At 39.9% G+C, this 22,538-nt stretch overlaps 1 protein-coding gene and 1 long non-coding RNA gene across 11 annotated transcripts in view; one reads left to right on the top strand and one right to left on the bottom strand.

The window, feature by feature from the left end:
• The window catches only part of ZNF536 (zinc finger protein 536), a 538,171-nt gene that overhangs the window by 355,886 nt on the left and 159,747 nt on the right, over window positions 1–22,538 (top strand). For all 9 annotated transcript variants that reach the window (XM_081923977.1, XM_081923982.1, XM_081923975.1 and 6 more), the window contains one exon: window positions 12,771–12,923. In XM_081923977.1, the coding sequence (XP_081780103.1) occupies window positions 12,771–12,923 (153 nt within the window). The remainder of the gene's footprint in view (window positions 1–12,770; window positions 12,924–22,538) is intronic.
• The window catches only part of LOC309377161, a 312,807-nt gene that overhangs the window by 277,664 nt on the left and 12,605 nt on the right, over window positions 1–22,538 (bottom strand). The window lies entirely within an intron of this gene.

Below are 22,538 nucleotides of genomic sequence, written 5' to 3'. Positions count from 1 at the left end.
GTTTCTTTCCAGAAGAACTTTGGTTGCAGCAGACAAAATTGTAACCCTTTATTTTATTTTTTCTTCCTGAATAAATGAGCATAGGGGGTTAATTAGGAGGCTTGAAGTTCACTTGCCACTTGTCAGGAAGCTGCATGAGTTTATTGACAACCAGACTTAAATTCCAAAGCACTGTTGCAGCAGCAGCCAAATCCTCTGTTCGGTGATTATAAATGGACATCCTCAGAAAGGTGATAGCTATTCAGTCACACTTTCCAAGAAAGCTAAATTGAGTCAGAATTAATTACGGTCATATGCCTTTTTATCTGACTCAATATCTTGAATAATAACTTTGACTTCTATAAAACTTCCGTTTAAAAAACTGCATCCATTCTCCCTATTGATTGGTAACAAAGGGCGCCATTCAACTATGTTTTACTGAGAGTACACCCGTTAAAATTAATAAAGATTACTTAGTTAGGGGCATTCATTTCAATGCATCTACTTTGAGTAAAATGTAGTTGAACATCATCCAAAGTTCCATAAAGAAAGTTAAGAAATTCACCAGGGATCCCAAGATCCCTATATTTGAGTTATCTACAAGGCTTTTACATTAGGAAACATAGGTGTCTTACTAGGACTCGAGAACAAGATTCCTGCATTTCTAACCTGCTCTTTATTTTGGGATATTCTGGAAATGCATAATAATGAAGTGATGGATATCATCATTATATAACAAGTTTTTGTGGCTAGAATCATTCTCTGATAGGAAAGCAGAAACAACCAAACATGGTGCTTTCATCAGAATTTGTTTGTGTCATCAGAATTTGCTTGTGTCAACCCCTGACATCTTTTTAAAATGCTACTGTCAATTTGTAGAAACTGATTTTTAAATATTACAGCCCCCATTTGAAGGCTGCTGAAAAGTGCTTCTGCATGGTAGTGCAGAGGACATAATATTTGAAAGCCACTCTGAATGCGTAAGTCAGGGTTTCAAAGTTTTAATCAGCTCTGAGTGCCATGGATCTTGTGAACTATATGGAAATTTGGAATGTGGGGTGAGGACACGTTCTAGGAACATGAGGCAGGGTAGCAATATAAGAGACATTTGATTCTGTCCCCATTTAAAGGCAGACCCTGCCTAATTTGTACTTTCAGAAACAATACAGGAACCGGAACACAGCCATCATTTAACAGTTGTGCTTCTCTGAATTTTGCAGTGCAGTTCTCCACCCAAGTAATCTGTACAAAAATGCATAGACTAAAGTGTGCATTTCCAAGTGAAAATAACATATACAAATGAATTATATTGGAGGGAAACTGCTTTGCAAAAATGTGTGTGCAAGGCAAAATTGCATATCATCATCAGTGTAGGAGGAGGAATTCGTACGAAAGTGCTGGTGAATTTTCATGAGAACTTTAAAAAACAAACCTCAAACTGATGTGCAAATGTGGAGAACTGAACTTAATATTGGAATGATGAAAAATCAAAATGGACAGATTCACCATCTCTAGGCAGGTAAGGGTGGCCCAGGGGTCTTTTGTGTCAGGTGCAGGGTCTCCATAACCTTCCCCCTTTTTCTCAGATTAATTTTATACAGACTTTGCTTTCAGAGCAGTTGGTACATTGCAAAACGAAGTGCCAGTGAGTCTCAGAAAGAGAGATAAGTCATATTAGTTCTTGGACAAAGGTAGGTAGGTGTGTGTTTGTGTGTGTGTGTGTGTGCGCGCGCGCGCAACAGCAGTAGTTGTTGCAACAGATTGCAGATGTGACACAGGGCACAATCCAGAAAACTCTATTGGCACCTCATAGTTCAGAGAAAGTCCTGAAAGCAAGAGCCAGAATTTGTTAGCCTGTTTCCCTCTGAAGTCAGCCCAAATTTCAAATCTGCAAATTACCGTATTTTTCTGTCTATAAGATGTCCCCATGTATAAGACCGCCCCATTTTGGGGGACTCAATTTTAAGAAAATGAGGGGAGATGGCCAAAGTTGTTGAGCTTCTCCCTCCACGAAGCTGTGGGCAGGAAACACTCCCTAGATCGTTTCCTTCACACAGCGGCATGGGGAAGATTGCGCTCCCACCAACCGGCTGGCTGGTGGGTGTGCCGCTCCCCCCCCCAATTCCACTATCCATGTATTGGACGACCCCAGTTTTTTGACACAATTTTTGAGTCAAAAAACCTTGTCTAATACATGGAAAAATACAGTATCATATGCAAATTTTATGCAAATTTGTGCCATGAGTCTATGACCCAAGTTGTTTAAGTACTCAGAAATGGCCCGGGCATGTAATAGCCTGTACTTTCTCCCACTTTGTCTTAAGACCAGTACTCTGGTTTCCTTGAAATATACCGGGGGGGGGGGGGAGAGGAATCAATTAGACCTTACTTGAGCCTCTTTTCCACCATGTAGAGTTAAGCCTATCAATGAGTGGTTGGAGGGTAGGACAAGTTTGTTTTTCTTTTACTTTCCTTCCTTCCATTTATGTCTTGTTAAGCAAAGTATTGTTGATTGAAATTATTTATACAAAATGGTTGCCTTGTGTTAATTAATAAGACTTCATGCTTTTTGTACAGTGCATATATTTCTTTCTTTAAATACAACTAAACCACTACCAAAAACTAGTACAATGTAATTGCTGATCATGTATCTCTTTGTTCTAGACACTTTTATAAAAGAGTATGTATTATGTATGATGTGACCTTCAAATGTCATGGATGTGTTGTGCAATAAACTGTCAATATTTGTGGTTATAAGGTACTAGATGACTTTTACAATAATTGGAACAGCTATATTAAAAGCTCCGATCACTCAGCTGGTTAAAGAGAAAGACACAGGCCAGTGTTCATGAGGGACTTTCCTTCTGCCAAACTGTTAAATGGATAGTATTGTAAGGTGTTTAAGGAGGCTTTTGTTTGTTTGCTTTAAAAAGAATACAGCAATTTCAGCAGGGCTAGGAACAATAATTTTCGTTTCAGCAGGCACAATTTTCAGAACACGGTTTGTTCCTTAAGGGACTATGGTTGCGCCAACACCATGCATTTACACACATTTCATGACACCCAAATAATAATCCTGGGAACTGTAGCTTCTTAAAGGTGCTGGGAATTGTAGCTCTTTACCACTTAAAGAGCTCAGTTCCTAGTGTTCTTTAGGAGCTGAAATGTGCTTTAAATGTATGGTATATACACAGCCAAAGCTTTGTTTTTCTTTTTTTGAATAAAAAAGTTACAAATGATTTTTTGCACTTTGCCGCACACCTTAAAGCAAAATGAATTGGAGAATGGGAGAGGAAGGGTGGTATCTGGTTTCTGAATTATAATAATGTTTGGATTTTTACATACTTAAAAGAAATTGGGAGGGGCATGGGTTATCATTTGCCTTTACATCCTCCCCACCCCCTATCCTTCACAAACCCTTCCATGATGAACAGGAGCACAACTTCAAGTGAAGCCAGGTTACATTTTTCGCTTGGTGATACTTTCAGATCACTATGCAGCAGAATCCAGTGTTTACAGTTCAGTCAAAGGGGCAAAGGCCATCACCTGCAAGTTACGTTAAGGGTCAGTTGTCTATTCCAGACTTTGGGGAGACTAAATTTTGAAAAGTCATCTGAAACTGCTTGGCAACTTGACCATGAAACAAGCCAACAGATTACAATTTATAATACATGTTGTCCACTTTTACTCACTTAACCTCAATTCTGTCAGTTGCACAATGGCTCATAGGATCTGACTAGAAGATCCAAGCTCAAAATGTTGCTGTAGAAACAGCAAGTAGCTGTTGGTACTGTTTAAGCTACCTTACTACCAGATCAAATTGATGCATCAGGTCTTTTTAGCCACCCCACTCCTGGAGTTTGTTCAACACAAGAGGATATCTCTTGCAAATCTCATACAATTGATACTATTCTGGGCCATTCAGGTTACTTTCCAATTCTCAGTCTTTTGACTAAGACAGGCATAGGCAAACTCGGCCCTCCAGATGTTTTGGGACTACAACTCCCATCATCCCGAGCTAACAGGACCAGTGGCCAGGGATGATGGGAGTTGTAGTCCCAAAACATCTGGAGGGCCAAGTTTGCCTATGCCTGGACTAAGAAATAGTACAGCACCTGAAATTTGCAAAGAAGTGCTTCAGATCTAGCAAATTACCCAGGAATCATGAATCATGAAAAAGACTTTTTAGGCCTTTTCAGCTGCTTTCCTCCACACATTTGGGTGGATGATTTAGTGTGCTATTCCCAATAGTTGTGTGTATATCGTTTCCACACTATTCCAGATCATGTGGAAGCCTGTGGGTGTACACAGAAGCTCCCAACAACAAAGGGCATGGCATCAGGCCAAGCCATGAGATGTGGTCCCACGTCCCCATGCACACACTAGTTTGTGGATGAGACCTTTTGAATAGGACTCTGCTGAGTTACAGTTCTTTTGCCTTAAGCTGCTTTCATTAAACAAAAATGTATTGGTGTCTGTGTGTGGATAGGAGACTTTTTCATACCTGGTGGATAAGGTTGGCATCAGCTTGGAAATATATTTGCAAGGCCTGTTCCGTTAGAGTAGGACCTTTATGCATAAAGGCCAGCAGTGCAGTGAATTAAGAGGCATGGAGTATGAAAAACCCTGCCTCGTTGAGTATTTGCTATACCAGTAAATACATAACTGCATCCTTCATTCAGCAAGTCTTGCTTTCCCAGTTACTGATAAATTGTTTAAAATGTTTCCAACTTCCTTTTCCTCATGCATGAGAAAACTCTTAGCTCACTTGCAGCCTGAGAGTATTGACTATGATTATTTGAGGCTTCTATGTTGCTGCTGCTGCTCCGGGCTTCCATGAGTGGTTTTTCTATATAGAAAGTCCCATACTTCCCCTTCCTTAAATCTGATGTGTTTTCAAAGCTAGTATATCTGACACACTCACTCAGAATGCACTTCTCTGAAAAGCAATGCAGTCTGGATCTTTTGTTTGCCTGTGCCATTCAAGTGACTAACAGGAAAATCTGAAGTCTATATTTTTCACTTACCAAAAGAACATTTTCGTATAATCTTCATTTCTAATTACACAAACAGGACAGAGCTATTTTCTCCTCATTGGCAGGGCTCTGTTCCAAATCGACTCTAAAATAGCTCTTTGTTTCAACAAATTCTTTGCCGATCCATATTAATGCTTAACAGTGTAGCATGACCATACATGGTCACTTTAAAAAAGCACCCTAAATCCTTTGATAAAATAACAAAGGCAGCAAGTTGTTAAAAGGCCCAAAATGCTTGTGTCTTTTTCAGAATATTTAATATAAGGTCGCTTGTTAAGTACCAAAAGCATTAGTTATGAGTAACTCTGACTTTAAAAAATGGAGGCGATGAAACATTTTTCGATTTCAAACAGCAGCTAAAAGCATTTTTTTTTCCTGTTCAATACATCCAACCAGTGTTATATGATTTTTCAAGGCTGTGTATTATCATTATAACTAAGGCTGTGTACACGTTCTCATTCACTCTTGCTCCAGTGTGCTCCCAACACTGGTGTGTTTGAAGCCATGTACACATGAGGTTAGCCACAATCCATAGGTAGACTGTAGTTTCTTGAGAAATACTGCTGCATGATGTGTTTCCCCTAAAACCAGCTTCCATACAATCTGAAAATGTAAGGTGTGCACATTTGAGACATCCATTGTGCATGCCCAGATGACAGCTTCAGTGAGTAGGGGTTTTGGGGGGTTGTAGGCCCAGGCAATGCACATCAGGTGAAGACATGTCTGCTCCTTCTCTGGTGTTTACAGCAACATAAAAAACACTACTTAAAATACATAGGGGGTGGGCAGAATGACCTCACTGTATTATAAACTGTTAATTTGTATGTAATCTAATCTGTACTTTCCACACTGGTCCTGAAAGACCTACATTGGCTCCCAGTACGTTTCCGAGCACAATTCAAAGTGTTGGTGCTGACCTTTAAAACCATAAATGGCCTCGGCCTAGTATACCAGAAGGAGCATCTCCACACCCATTGTTCAGTCCGGACACTGAGGTCCAGCGCCGAGGGCCTTCTGGCAGTTCCCTCACTGCAAAGAGTGAGGTTACAGGGAACCAGGCATTCTTGGTAGTACTCTTCTCGGTAGTAGCGCCCACCCTGTGGAACGCCCTCCCATCAGATGTCAAAGAAATAAAAAACTATCTGACATTTAGGAGACATCTGAAGGCAGCCCTGTTTAGGGAAGTTTTTAATGACTGATGTTTTAATGTATTTTAATCTTACCCAGAGTGGCTGGGGAAACCTGGCCAGATGGGCGGGGTATAAATAATTGCAATATCCAGTTGTGGCAGCCTATTTGTGCAACAGCCATTCTGCCAACAGGAGTCCCATTCTTAGTGCAGCAGGATTCCTGAAACCAACAAGTATCTTTTGTTTGCAAAAGATGTTGCACAATCCCCAGCACAACTGCTGACCATTCATGCATTCCTGCTTATGAAGCAATGTCAGGATTCAAGCATCTTGCAGAAAATTGTGTTGGATCTCACCCAGTGTCTATCCCTTAGAATTTATATCTTTCATAATTTTGTGAATAATGTTTATGTACCACCAAATATAATAGTGAAAATAACAAAATTATGACTTCTTAGATTTTTCAAGATCTGACATTTCATAATAACTTTATCTCTTTCGCATGTTACTGAAAGTGGCTAATGAGGAAGAACCTTCACTTCTTACGAATCCATTATTTGGTGTGAAGCACTTTTGCTTTATGCCCACAAGGTTTGTGTGTGGCTCATCCTTTGCAAGTCAAAAGAAGGAAAAGAGTGAACGAGTCACTCATACTTCCTCTTTCATCACTACCTGCAACTTGCCGAAGAGCCTAATCAATATTTCTAAAGTTGAAAAGGCTATATAATTCTTCATTTCTACCTGGAAACGACTTTTGGAAAAACATTTCATTATAATTTTGATCTCAAAAGCATTGTAGAAGGAAATGAACTTGGATATTCCACACTCAGTGCCAACTTCTATCAATTATCCCTTGAGGGTCCTCAAAATTTCAAATCCCACATGTCTTTGACCCACAAACATGGTTTTTTCTACTGTGTATGTTTGTGCATGAACATTCCTAAGCTGTTGCAATCATACTCCCATAGAGCTTAATGTACTCCTACTATCCTACAGCCTGTTCCTTATAATGCCCACTGTACAAATATTACTTGGCTCCTTATATTGCCCCAGCTGCTTGTAATCCAGATCTGTCACTGAGTCTTGTGATGAGGGAACAACCAAAATATCTTGAACTGTGGGAAATGCCGAAGAAGCATAATGAGAGTCTTCTACCTCAATGCAGGGACATCCCCACACAATACCACATTAGGGGCCCAATTTAGTATAATTATGAATTCAGTTCAAGTATAGTACAGTCTAATCTTGGGACATCTGCTCAATTCTGTTTGCTTCCTGTGTTATGACTATAGTTGCAAGACCACTGAAGAATTTCATTTGTTTGCTTTTGTGTGCTTGATTTACATTTTGACTGTGCGGCTCTTCCCCTTTATTCCTTACCTTGTTTGAGGGCAGGGAGTGTTTAACAAACTAATCAATATAGTCTTTTCTCTAGTGCCCATTACATCGGGCCCACCCAACTGGTGATCAACCAAGCCAAATATGGCTCACCAGTTCTCTGTGGTGAATGGACTTGCAAAAAATAATAATTGGGGGGGGGAGTGTTGTCTCTATTCAGTTTCATTGCTTGCAGATCATGCTGGTCTACCCTATATGACAAAACTATGAAATAATGATTTAACATATCAAAGAGTTGAGGTTTAGAAGATCAAATGAACATTTCAAATATCCCTGTCCTGCACTGATGCTGCAGTAAGTTCTTTCGATACATTCAAGGAAGCTCCTGGAAGCAGTGCCGGAGCTTCATGCTCTGGCACCGGGGGACGGAGAGCAGGCGGGGCCGGGCTGGCGTGCATCCCAGGGGCTTGGTGCTCTACCCATAGGGGTGTGGTGTGCCGCCCATGGGGCACATGGTGCCCAGCCCAGGCTGGGGGCAGCGCAGCCACGATTGCACCCCGCCAGGATCGCACTGCCAGGGCGGTGCGCTCCCCCCGCATGCCTGTTCCTCTGCCAGTGCCTGGAAGGAATGGAAAGGCCTTGAGACGCCTCAGTTGCTAGTCTAATAATAGTTGCTTTGTATGTTTCTGTTTGTATTATTGCCTGTTCATATTTTAAACATATTTTACACAAAAAAAAATTCCTTCCAGTAGCACCTTAAAGACCAACTAAGTTAGTTCTTGGTATGAGCTTTCGTGTGCATGCACACTTCTTCAGATACTATTTTACACAGGCTTTAAATACCCCTGTGCTGATACATGGATATTTTCTTGGAATAGCTCGCACTGTGTTAGTAAGGGTATTTAAAATTGCTGCCTGAATTACTTAAATAAGAGTGCAATCCTATACCTGCTTATTCAGAAATATGCCCCGCTTTGTTCAATGGGGGCTTACTTCCTTGTAGCTGTGTTTAGAATTGCAACACAAATCATCAACATCATCATCAATATCAACATCATTACCATCTGATTTGTATGCCACCTTTCTGTACTTAGAACCATGCTCAAAGCAGCTTACAACATGAAATGATTTACATAATTACAAAAGTAGTCATAAACAATAAATGAATCATAAATAAATTGAATATTGGGAGTGAAGGTACTGAGTTCTGTGGAAAGAGAATGATGAAAAGTTTCAAACCTGTAGTATTCATTGACCACGTAGAGCTATTCATTCAGGTAGCTGCAACTTCCAGCAATTTAGAGAAGGTGGTGTATTTATGTGAAAGAGAGTCAGAGAGACAGGCCAAAAGAAAGCCCTCAACACAGCTTTAAAACCTCATGAATGTGCTCTCTGTGGGGAAAAAAAGTCCTTATAGGTATGGCCCCACTGGAGGAGCTATCCACTGTATGTCTACTTAAATCTAAAGGACAACTCTTCAGACCACCCACACGTTGCGCTGCCTTGTTGTTTTCAGTTTGCTTTTTCGGAGGGATTAGTTTTAAACTCCACAGCCTTCTAGCTTCACCAAAAGAAGAAGAAGAAGGGGGGGGGGGGAATCAGTTTTGTGTAAAGTGAAAATTAGTCTCTTAAATCTGCAAAGCGAGCTGTTTATCTTACAAATTTATTCTTTTTTTTATTGGGCCACACATACCCTAGATAGAAAGATAAAAGAGAAATGTCTAACAAGCTGTCATTAAGAATGACATCTAGCAAAACATAACTAGTACTTTTATTCTGTAAATTCATCATGAGTGGCTTGTTAGCTTTAGCTATCTGTTGATATGGGCTGTCCGCCTTTTTTGCACTCTGTTTATCACAGTCAATATATATATAAAATTGCCTTCACACAGGCATAGTTTTGCACCACATATATGCTTCCTATATCCCAGTTTTGCATCTCAGTGTAATTTTCTCTCTTGAATTCCATATGCAATACTGTGTAAATACTGTGACAATTAGAAGTCCTTGAGGAATTGAGAAATATAAAATAGCCTCTCTCCATGTCTGCTTGAAAGACCACATAGATTCTGCATTATGTTACTCTTAAATCCTGTGAATAATTAAAAATGTCTGTTGCTAGCTTTCTAACATATACTTTGTGTTATAACTGGCTAGCATTTCAAGCAGAACACTCAGAGAATCTTAATCAGCCATATATTTATTTTATTAACTTGTTCACTTTTATCTTAAAAAACAAACCTAAACTTATTCTTGTTCAGCAAAAGTTCATGACTATCTGTGATTCCTTCAGTAGGTGTTTTAATCACATGACATAACTGTAAAGGCATTTGTTTTCATTTTAATTTGTTATTTAAGAAACCTATCCATTAAGTCCACATAAGTATCCCTTTGCTGTATTTCTTGTTACTAATTCTCTCTCTCTCTCTGGTTCAAGGCAGAGGTTCTACTCCCCACCCCCACCCCCTTCATGCCTTGACTCATTCCTGTCGTTTGGTGTCACTCTAAATACATCTCCAGTTAGGGATTCAGTTCACATTTAATGGGGAGCCCACCTAATTCGCACTTTCTGATACAATATGTGAAATGCAATACAGCTGTCCTTCAAAACGTGCACTTCTCTGAATTTTGCAACGCAGTTCTCCAGGAAAGTGATTTGTGCAAAGATGCATGGACTAGGGTCAAGTATGCATATTAACGCACAAATTAGTGCAAACAGCACACATAAATGTTTTATTTGAGGGGAAGTTGCCTTGCAGATATGTGTATATATTAGGAGAGATTCGCACTAAAATGCTGATGAATTTTCATAAGGATTTCAAAAAGAATGCAAATAATTATAGCAACCATTCTTCTCCTGGTGCTGTACTGAGGACCCAGAAAGGCAGAGCTGGGAGAGGCTAACTCCTCCAAGCTTTCTTGACCCAGATCTCAGGGATGAAATGCAAGTTGGCCTCCTCACCTATGATTAAATCATAGATAATCTATTTTGACTCAACCTGGAATTCAGGAACAGACCTGTGGACAAACTGGTTAAGCCTACAAGGAACCTTTCAGAAAACAAAACCCAGAAGAGTGAAAAGGCACATAATGTCTAACTGTTCTATTCTTCAACCCACCTCAAAAAAAAAAAAAATCTCCCTCATCCCACCTTTTCCTGGGTAATAAGGTCACTCCGCTCTCTTCTAGGCTATTTGATGAATTTCCTATTGCTAACATTGCCAATGAAAAATGATGCAATAGAAAGCCTTCACAGTCTTAGCTGAAAACAAACACAAAAGAAAACTTTGCATAACCACAACTAAAATATAAAAAACCCCACCTGCAGCCAAAGCATGCTGCTATCACCCTCTTCTCTTCTTCAGGGAGTGTCACATATTCCTCTTGATTACTTCTGAACACAGATGTGAAAAATCACCACCAGCACACCAGTGCTTTCAGAAGAAAAGACACTTCTTAGCGTTCTCCTTTCCCATTTTCACAATGAGATGAATTACCGTATTTTTCGCTCTATAACACGCACCCGACCATAACACGCACGTAGTTTTTAGAGGAGGAAAATCTGTAGGTATGCCACCCGTAGGCATTCCCTCCATAACACGCACAGACATTTCCCCTTACTTTTTAGGAGGAAAAAAGTGAGTGTTATGGTGCAAAAAATACGGTAATTCAGACACAGCTGAAAATTCAGTGGAAAGAACAAGAGGGAAAGTGCCCTCAACCCTGTGTGGGGTATCTATCTCTGGAGGCCTAGGGAAAATCCATTCAGAATCTTCCCATTGCCCTACAGTGAGGTTTTTATTCAGGCTTAAGTATCCAGGTAAATTACCATGGACATTCTCTGGGATTATGGAGACAACTCCCGTCATATAAGGTGAGCTGGATCATTGATCCAACCAGCTCTGTACTATGGATGAGTAACCTGTGGTTGTCCTGACGTTGTTGGATGCCAACTCCCCTTAGCTCAGCCAATGGTCAGGAATGATGGGAGTTGTAGTCCAGCAACATCTGGGGGACCAAAGGCTAGCTACCACTGGCATACACTGACTAGCAGCCAGCTTCCAAGTTTTGAGGCCAGAATCTTTACCAACCCTACCATGGAGATCATGGTGGTTCAGCCAAGGTCTTTTGCATGCAAGTGGCTTGGCCACTAAGTTGTATTCAATAGTCTGCGGTATTACCTGCTTTTGGTTTCCTTTTCATGCTCCTTCCAGGCTCAACCAGTTTCAGGCCTTGATCATTTAATTTCCTGAAGTCTTATGTTCATGTCGGACCAGGACCTGGGAGACCTGGGAGACCTGGGTTCAAACCCCTACTTAGCCATTAAACTCATTGAATGACCTTGGGCCAGTCACTGCCTCTCAGCCTAACCTAATTCACAGGGTTGTTTGGGGGATTAAATGAGATTGGTGGAGCCATGTATACCACCTTTAGCTCCTTGGAGAAAAAGGTGGCATTTAAATGCAATAAATAAATAAATAAAATATTGGGAAATCAACTGTTTTGGACTGGACAAAATTCTCACACTCGCAACCCAGGATTCATCTACCCCCACCTGTGTGATATAATAGTGACAGCATTCTCATAGAGAGCTATAACTTGTTATGGTTTGTGGGCAGCCGCAAATGTAATTTCAAACAATTAGAACAAACATTGGGTGCAATTATTTCTTGAGTACCTTTAAGTCTCCTTGATTTCACCGTGAGAGATTTACGCTTGTGCTTACTCTCTCTCTCTTTTTTTAAAAAACAACACAATCCTTTTTAATGAATTAGGAATGTAGAATTCCTCCATCTCCTTGACATTCTATCTATTATCATTAGTAGTAGTAATAATTATAATAGTCTTCTCTGCCCTGGAAACTTTCAACAGGGACTTCTATTTTGTTCTGTATATCTTTGCATATTGATTAACAATGAACCAAATTCAATGCAGCAAAAAAAAAAAATCTTTAAAAAACAAAACTTTTTTTAGGATGAGAAAGTACTTAATAGGAATGAAGCAAAAGAAGAAATCAAACCAGCTGCTGACACAGCTGTTTCTTTTCTTGTCTAATTCAGTTCAGTATAAAGGTACCATATGCTGCTTAAAATGACGATGGGGAAGATGAAATAATTTAAGAGAATAACAAGAAAATACATGAATTGTCAGCATTCTGTCAGATTTAAAGAATGAAACAGACAGGTGTAGTATTGACATGTTTAGCTTTGTGTTGTGTTAGCAGTTTGAGTGAGAACAACTCCTTGACATGTGCTGAAATGATGTGAGAACACTCTCTATATTTCAGATATCGGCGACGAAGCTGGGAGATCTGCCGGAGTCCAGCAACCAGCTTTGCTGAGAGACAGGAGCCTTGGGTCTGCTATGAAAGACTGCCCTTACTGTGGGAAAACTTTCAGGACATCGCACCACTTAAAAGTTCACTTGAGGATACATACAGGTGAGATCTCCCTGTAGCATAGCGGATGTTTTATAGGGGAGAAACTAATGCACATATGGTGTTGTATTGATGTGTGGTTGCTATGAAACTGAACTGTGAACCGAGAAATCCCCAGTTCAGTTCTCACCTGCCATGTATTCAGCACAAGCAAGAACCCAGAATGTCACCAACACCCCTGGCATTCTGGGAGTGACAGTATGGATCTACCTTTGAATTGTTAGGATTGTCAATATAAAGGTGTGAAGCACTCTGCATTTTTAAAAGAGTGCTGAGCCAAATCTTCAGGAGTTTAGATTTTCACCCTGGGCTTCCCGTGCTCAGAAAAGGATAGTCTTGTGTTGAACAGTTAAGAATATCAAATGTGTTTCTTTGTTCATTTCCTGGGCCCTAATCAGAGCACAGACTTGTGCAAAGGTGCCCAAAGGCTGTTTTTTACAAAATAGTTTTTGCTCCAGGAAACTCTGTAGCCACGAGCTATCCCACAGGGCACAGCTCAGGGAAGCTCCTAGCGAATTAGCTCAGAGACTGCGCAGTTCCCTGGAGTCTCCAAGCCAGCTTTTCACACACTTCCTTCTAGTGTCAAAGACTTGGATGGGAAATGGGCAAATTTTTGTAACATATTACTGCAACATTAACGAAAGCAAAAATGAAATTAAAAAGGTGGTTTTGTCTCAGCTCTAGAAATGCTATACAAAGTGTTTACCATGAATAAAAGAGTGCCTAGTTTGGACTTTCTTAATAAACACACAAACCATATTTATTTTATTTATAAAACTTCTATACTTCTATTCTGTTTGGAAAATATACAGAGCAGTGTGCAATAATAGCAAAAATGTTTACATTTGAGAACACACACATTCAAGGCATTAAATGCGTAAGGCAAAAATACTCAAGGCAAGAAAAATCACCAAGGAATAGCTCCAAGGCATTCAAAACTGATGGTTGCCTACTCCCAAAGAAAATTAGTCTGCTGCACTTTGCCATGTTTTCCACAATTGCCATGTTTTCCACAATTTTCAGAGTTCCTTGTGCAGTCGCCCACAACCATATTGGGGCACCTGTTTTCTAGGTAAAAAAGAAGTGCTTTTAATATGATGATTTCAGGGCTGACTCAGCCCTAACTTTATGGGTGTCAGAATTACAGCAGCATATCCCAGTTCCATAGCACTCTGGTGTTATTAGTTAATAACTGCCAAGAATATTATTATTTATTACATTTGTCAGTGACTTTATACAAGGAGAAATTCTCAAAGCCGTTTGTTAAGTTAAAATGCAACAAATAAAAGCAATTTAAAACCAGAAAAATATATAGTATGTAACAAAATGAACCATAAAAAATACACAGAACTCTCCTCTAGTAACCTATTGATAAGGACAAGTCCTACCCACTCCACTAGAAGACAATCACTACCGTAGGAGGCAACTTAATTACCAAAGACCTGATTAAGCAAATCAGCCTTAGCTTGGTGCTGAAAGACTGATAAGCATGGTGCTAGGCATGGAAAGACCATTCCACAGACTGGATGGTGGGGGAACCATTGAAAATGTGTAGCCACCCTCCGCATCTCAGTCTGGATACATGGGGAAGTACCTCTGTTGAGGACTATAGGGTCCAGGCCGGTCCAGATGGATAAAAATCTGTCCTTGAGGTATTGCAGTCCTGAGCGTTATAGGGTTTTAAAGGTCAAAATAAGCACTTTGAATTATCCCTAAAAACTTGTCCCTGGAAACTTTCTCTCCTTCTCCTGTCTCAGGATGCTGAGAATAAGCTATTGGTAGAAACTGAGACAGGATTTCTTTTTTCCAGTGGTTCATTGCACCACACAGTGATACAGTTACTTCCTACAGTACTGTCACATCAGCACAAAAAGTGGTGGGGACTGCATAGGAAGTAAGCAGGTCTAACCACATGGGGGGTTTTCATGTAGGAAACCATGACTGGAGCAGCTCCCATGCTGTGAGTATCATAACAATTAAATAAGGCCTCCATGTTGATACTTTGGGAAAGCTTGCATAGCAAGAAAGTCAACACTCATTTATTTAAATGCTCAAAGTACTGCCCACCTCTATAGCTTCTCTAACAATGTAACAAATTTGTAGGCAGCATGGCGATGAGCTGAAACATATAATGCAAAATAAATCCCAAAGCATTTATTGGAGATACACTAGTATAGTTGAAAAATACATGTGTGAAATATATGAAAGACGTGTGTTTAGGTGTATGAGTTATTTGACGTGATATAGATGTCTGAGGTCAGAACGTGAAATTGATTGGCAGTTGATGCAGAGCAGCCAGTGATGCTGAAGGCTTGCAAGCTGTTAAACTATAAATCTTAATCAGAAAGGACAGAATAAATGTTTAATACAAGATTCATGGATGGAAATTACTTCCACAAAAGGAGCAATGACCGCTTATTTAGCCTTTGACAGTGATTAGGCAAATTCATGGTGGATGGGTCTATGAACTATTAGCTCTTAAGCTTACTAGAACATCTAGGTGCCCTGCTTGCAAACTTCTAGGGTTATCTTGTTGGGCAATGTGTGAAAGAGGATGTTGGACCTTTGGCCAGATATGGAACTTTGGCCTGATCCAGCAGGGATCTTATGAACTTCTTTATGGACATATATTTGTCTTTCTCATTCCTCCCTAAAGAAACTCCTGCATTTGATGTGTGTATGTATGGAAATCCATGGAAGGTGAAAGTTTCAGAGCCATAAACCTGGTGTGATATTTGAGCACGATTTCTTAGAGACTTTAAAAATTCAGAATTCCTTTGTTTTGTGGTCAGCTACAACATCATGTTGCATTTGCATACCAAGAGGTCAATGGAAGTGTTACTGAATTCCGTAAGGCCTATCCCCAAGTCTTACAGGATTGTACTGTAAGTCCCTTCAATTAAAATCAATTGAACTTTTAAGAGTAATTAATTTTAGAAGGGCCATGTTCTCTCTGTACTTGTGCTAATGGAAAATCATGAATATCCATCAAGCAATTAATTACCTGAAAAAGTAATCCAAAGATTCACTTAAAACTCAGTTAATACAATATATAAATATTTGATAATACTTTAATACTTAGGTCTAAAACAAGTGTTACTGGGGGCGGTGGGTTGGAGGGGGGAACCCTACATTTATTTATTCTTTGCATATATCTATACTCTTATTGCAATTAGGTGATCACTTTTTTGTTTAATACACACCACTGATTGTTATTTCAGAACCTGTCCCTTTCAATTTATGGGAAATAAATATGTTTTATTATCTATAAAAATAATGCCCTAAAACTTACTAAGAAAATTATCCTGGGAAGAAAACCTGCTATTAAAAATAAGACAATGAATTCACAGAGGCATTATACAATCTATGCAAACAACATTTGCAAAGTATTTTAAAAGCACAACAATATTAAAATAGATAAAGATCAATTTCCATTAAGTAAAGAACAAAGTATTATAAAATAATAACAAGAATATGTTGAAATGGAATGCAAGTCTTGCATGTTATAAATTTCCATGATAAACAATGTAATATCACCAATTACAAGGGTTATTAGAATTTTTAAAAACAACTTTTTGTGTTCTTTGATAGAGCTGGTACCAATTCTTAAACAAATGCCATATCGGTTAGTTTAGTTATTCTGGGTAAGAGTTCCTCAATTTTTTGCAGTGCTTTAACTTCATTAAAAGTCTGGAGTGATTAAAATCAACATTTTGCTGTGTTTGGACACTGCATTAACTCAACTGTTATTTTTGGATTTCTCAGCACCTGATGGTTAGAAAGCAATTTGGCACTAGTCAGTTTCCTAAGAATACCTGAGTGTTTGCAGGCCCATGGCTTGAATGACTCCATCCTTTTCCCAAATTCATAGGTAAGGCTGAAATATCCAACACTGGTCAGCAGCAGAAAGCCCAGGTCCTCCACAAACCCTATAGAAGAACTTCTGCATTTAGATAACTCAGCCTGCTCGTTTGTGCCTTAAGTAGCAATCCATGGCTCTTACCACTGTAGAGGTGTCCCTCTTCTGCTGAGGACAAAGTGCCTTCAAAACAACAGTGTAGTAGTTCTTTTAAACAGTGATACTGCGTGAGCCCTTCATGCTTGCCTGCTAGGAGCTCTTTTCATCACAGCGTTCCCTCTGTGTGACATTTCTATGCAGTCTTATTTTTCACCTGCCACTGTGGTAGCCCCAGAAAGCCTTAAAATACCCACCTGCCCTCATCTATTCCCACCTGCGGATGTAGTACTGGGCAGCTGACCTTTGGTGATACAACTCTTTCCCTTTGGGTTTTTCTCCTGCTATCCTCCTGACCACCATATTGCTGCTGTTTCCTGTAATTCCTCCCTGCTCCTTTGAAGTTAATGGGCTATGCAACATTAAACTAAAAGGAAACTATGGGATACATTATAAATTAAGTTATGTTAAATCAGGTGCCCTTTTTCAGGCCAAGGGCAACATTACTTAGTAGAAAGCTGCTGGGGGCTGTCTTCCACTACTGGCCAGGACTAGACTTACATACAAGCCATGCTCTTAATATACACAGACAATCACATAGAGAGAGGGGGACACAAAGCTATTTTGCATGGAAACAGGCATATATTTAATTCTCTGTTTAATTTCACCTTGCATTTTCTCCATAGACTTTGTCTTTTACAAAGTTTGTTACAAGTGTATTGGAAAGCCTTAACGAAAACAAAAAGAACTATCCTGACTGCAAAAGGCAAAAAGGAACTTGGGAACCTCAACAGAAGAATGCCAATAATATCAATTCACAACTGAACTTCAAGCTATTCAAGCTTTACAGTGCAACTGCACCTCTAAAACTGCATGTCTGTAATTGCAAAATGCAAAGGGGGCTTTTTGTATGTGTGCAATGACCACCAATTTTCCTCTCTGCTGAGATGTATTCTTCTTGCACCATTGCTTTTAGCAGAGGAAGACGTTTCATTCTCACACCATTTACACTGTTGAGCAGCTGATGGCAGGAGGAGATCTGAAGGGCCAGATGAGAGCCAATTTCAGGCCCACCCAGCCCATGGGCCCAAGAGTCACCCACTTCTGTATTAAATAAATGCAGATTGCATACTCACACACACACACTTAAACTTACCCTTTTTAGAAAGCATGTGGAGGCAGGAATATTTGAGGGAAAATAGCATTATGCTCCAAAAGAAGAGAGAAATTTGTCATTGAAAATCTTTTCTTCTTACATTTCAAAGTTGAGCTAAAAGGGGCTTTCTTTTATTTCTCTCTATTTCTCCAGATAACTCAATCCTTAACATTGTACCGCTTGCCTTTTCCCGACTTAATGACATCCCAAACTTTTGTTGAAAATAATTGATTGAATTTAAATTTCCTTAAAAGTTTAAGAGGTAATGTTACAGTATAAATTTCCTACCAAACACTAAGTAGGGAAATATCCATTAGTGAAATTAACTACAGTTTCTAGGTAGCTAACAATGTGGCGTATACAGTAGGGCATGGCTAATGAACACTGCAGTGGGTGATATTTCATTATACAAATTAATGCTCACATTTTAATGGGAAAGTCACATAATGAATCTCAGCTTCACTGACAGCAATTAGAGACACAGATTGTCCCCTTCTGGACAAGACACTGTTTAGCAATAAGCAGCTGTGTAAAAAGTCTTCAGGTTTGCAACATATATATGCTTTGGGGGAATTGGTGTACAGTTTATATTAATGTACTGAAGCTTCAGAGCTAAGGAGCATCCATATTTATTTCTCCCAGTATTAACTATGTAAAGACCTGTAGAAAGACTAAATAAATATCCGAGATAGGATTTAAATTCAATTATATAGCTTTGCAAAAATTAAAACATTCTTCTGTCTGTTGTGCAATAGAACAGAAGGCAATATAAAACCCAGAATACAAGAGTAGGGGATAATCGAATACCTTTCCTTTGTCTTTCCTTTGCATCTTTCCCAGTCACGATAGCAAGGGAGTAAAGAGATTCAGAATGCGACTGGTATTTCTGAAAAACAGATGAACTATGTGGGGAACATGTGCATGATCCAAAAATAATCCCACAGAACCTTTGATATTCCATTTGGTTTCAAAAGTGTGAAGTGAGTGATTAGAATGATAAAAGAAATTACTGAGTAGGAAGAGGCATAATAATGAACTAATTAAACCATACTGCAGCTCTTTTCTAAAATATTCACTGTGCCATTGATAAAATGGGTTATCAATAACCGCTGCATTGATTTAAAAATCGGTTTAGTATTTTTATTACAAAATGCTCACAAAGAGACTCTTCACTGTTTATTTCAATATATGTACATAAAAATTTAAAAGTCAACCATTCTTGCTGCTGCTGCTGAATGCCACTCCTAGATGCTTTGCATACAGAGGGCTGCAGGTTAAATCTCTTGCATCTCCAGGTAGCACTTGAAAGATGCCTGCCTTCAAACTCTAGAGAGCTCCAGCCAGTCAGTGTAGACAATACTCAGTGAGATGGACCAAAGGCTTGATTCTGTCCTATATTTCAAATCTGAGCTGCTGCTTCTCCTTTAGACTAAGGTTACCAGACGTCCCCGTTTCTTGGGGACAGTCCCCAGATTTACAAATAAGCCCCCATACAAAATCCATTGAAGTTGACAAGTGTCCCCAGATTCATTGGAAAAAAATCTGGTAACCTTACTTTAGACATGCCAGAAAATTGCTCTCCAATTGGATTAATTTTGGGGAGACAGACAGATGGTGGATCTGGTTTCACGATGTGTTGAAGCAGCAAATAAATATGAAAATGAGGCTCCACTAGAGAGCAGGTTATTTTTTGCCCCATGCATCTTCTGTATTAGTATCATTTTTACCAGTTTCATACTGCAAAAAACTGGTCCAGAGAGCTACTGCACTGGACCTGGGCTGATCTCATTGAATGTGAAAGTACCCAAAGCGAAGTGGCTTGTCTTGCAATCTCACCTCCTTTATGTTTTGCAGTATGCATTATTCATAATAATCAATGGAGACAATGGAATTTAAAAGCGTTTCACTTTGACCGGATTGGACCCAATGGCTTTGTAATATTATTTATGCTGTCATTCAGGTGTGATAATTCTTAACAAGGATATCCTTTAGTGTGTAATGTTTAGAAATAGTTTGTAAAGAAATTAGTATGTTACTGAAGACTTTATTGATTCTATTAAACATGATTCTATCACATTTGTCACTGGAAATACATCGGTCACGTGTTCAATACCTTTCCCAATAGCATGGTATACAGAAATCCTTGAGGGCTGATTAAATAACCCATTCCACTAAGAAAAATAGTGTCTGTATCTGTTGTTACTTAGGACTGGCTTGGCCACTGAAAATTTGAGATATCTATCTATGGTGGCAGGTAGTTTTTAAATATAAATTACCGGTAGATGTTAGAGAACTGATTGAGGAGAAAGTTATTCATTTCCCACCTGCTGCAATGGCAGCTGGGTGAGATGAACATCTGTTCTGTTACTGTTTATTTATAAGCTGCCTTTCAGCCAAAAAGGCGGCTCACAAGAATAAACAGATATATACTAACAATACAACTGATACAAATTTAAAACATTTCAACTGTATTAAAAACCAAACGCATCTGGATTCCAGCCCCAAAGGCAAAGAAATTCCCTACAAGAATGTTAAGAAAAATAAGAATACTTAGGCAGCATCTTCCCCTTATAAAAGTCCCAGGCAGTGGGGTGGGGACAAGGCACATGGAAAAGCTTTCCTGTAGCCAGTCAGTCAAGGCGAGATGGAAGAAGAGCAAACAGCATGCTGCAAGGCCACAAGCAATGGCAACCAGTAGACTGATGCCCAACCAACTTAGCTGGAGATCCTGCCCCTGCAGACAGTGGCAGACTTTGGGCTCTTAAATTTCAGCGGCGCCCTGTGCAACACTAAAATTGGGTGCCCTCCACCTCTCACACTCCATTGTACAACATTGCTTTGGTGTCCCCTGCAACATGCCCCCCCCCAGTGCACCAGTTGTGCCACCCTATGGCTGCCACTGCTGCAGATTACACTGGCAAGCAGTTTGGTTCCCCGCCATCTCCCTCCATTCCAGTGCAACCACCAGTTGCCTCAGAACGAATCAGGGATTTGATCCACCACTTGTACTCTCCATGTGGTGGCTCCTAAGCCCTGCCTATGTTTCAATTGGGAAATGGTGGTCTTAAGCCTGGTGATATGATCAGTCCACAGCTGCAAGGAACAGGATGGGTGAAGAGAAAGCGGAAAAGATGTGGAGAGCATCTTGGTCCAGGGGGATTCCTCAGGTCAGGTTCTTAGGGGGAGGGTGACACTCACATGGCCTCCCTCAGCACACTAAGCCATAGGTGGCCATGATGACCAGGAAGTAGTGCTTTACCTGGATTGTATCCAACTTTTGGATTTTGTTTGTATTACTCTACAAAGGCCTGAACATCTTGAACCCAGGGTGCCTCAGGGACTGCCTCAACCCTTACAACCAAGGCTGATCAGTATCATCTGCTGGAGCATTGTGTTGTCTTTGTTGTTGTTTAACAACCACAAGAAACTGAGCCTGTAGTGTAGTGCAGGCATAGACAAACTCGGCCCTCCATATGTTTTGAACTACAATTCCCATCATCCCTGACCACTGGTCCTGTTAGCTAGGGATGATGGGAGTTGTAGTCCCAAAACATCTGGAGGGCCAAGTTTGTCTATGCCTGGTATAGTGTTTCTCAGACTTGGATCCCCAGCGGTTGTTGGACTACAACTCCCATCATCCCTAGCTAGCAGGACCCATGGTTAGGGATGATGGCAGCAATGGCACTGCTTTAGTGTCATTGGCCCAGTCCTGGTGAACATTCTACCCACAGAGATTCAGCAGCTGTTTTCTGGGCCAACTTTTAAACACCTGCTGAAAACGTTTGTATTTTGCCAAGGCCTGTGCAAGCAATTAAGAATGCATCCTTCCACAATGGTTAATAGACTGAGTAAGGATATACTCTCTTTCTCACGTGTTCTCACTTGAGCTGAAATGAAGTGGCTGCCCCAGTTCATTACCTCCATTAGTGGGTGGCAAATAGGGATGATCATTTCAAAAATTCTCAGAAGGGCAGGGCCTGAAACAGATCATCAGAATGGTATAGCAACCAGTGCCTCTTTTCAGGGAACTGGAAATTGTAGCTTCATAAGAGGCATAGGTTTCTGACAGCTCTTGGCACCCTTAACCAACTACAGCTCCCAGTATTCCCTGAAGGAGGCCATCATTATTTAAAGTGGTATGATATTGTTTTAAAAATGTATGGTGCGGATGGGGCCTAAATACTTTGAAGCCTGAAATTTCTGAACCAAATTTAAAATAGTTTAGAATATATAGCTTTTTTTAAAAAAAAAAAACAACAACAACACTAGGATGCAAGTGCAATTTCTAATTTGTTTGTCTTTTGGTGGGGAGGAGGAGAGATGTACAAACAATGCAACATTTTTCAGGGCACAGTTCACAGATGGCTGGTTTGGCATTTAGATCATTTCAGTGAAAGAAAACAGTAGAGAAAAAAATAGTTCCTTGTTGTTGAGGTCGCTTAGAGAAATAATTGCTGTTATTGACAGAGTGCTATTAAAAGGAGCTTCTAGAACTGTCAGACTCCTG

The sequence above is a fragment of the Podarcis melisellensis genome, assembly GCF_964234715.1.
Source record: "Podarcis melisellensis genome assembly, chromosome: 8".
Lineage (NCBI taxonomy): Eukaryota > Metazoa > Chordata > Lepidosauria > Squamata > Lacertidae > Podarcis > Podarcis melisellensis.
Note: the sequence above shows the minus strand (reverse complement) of the source record. Positions and strands in the feature narration are given on the sequence as shown.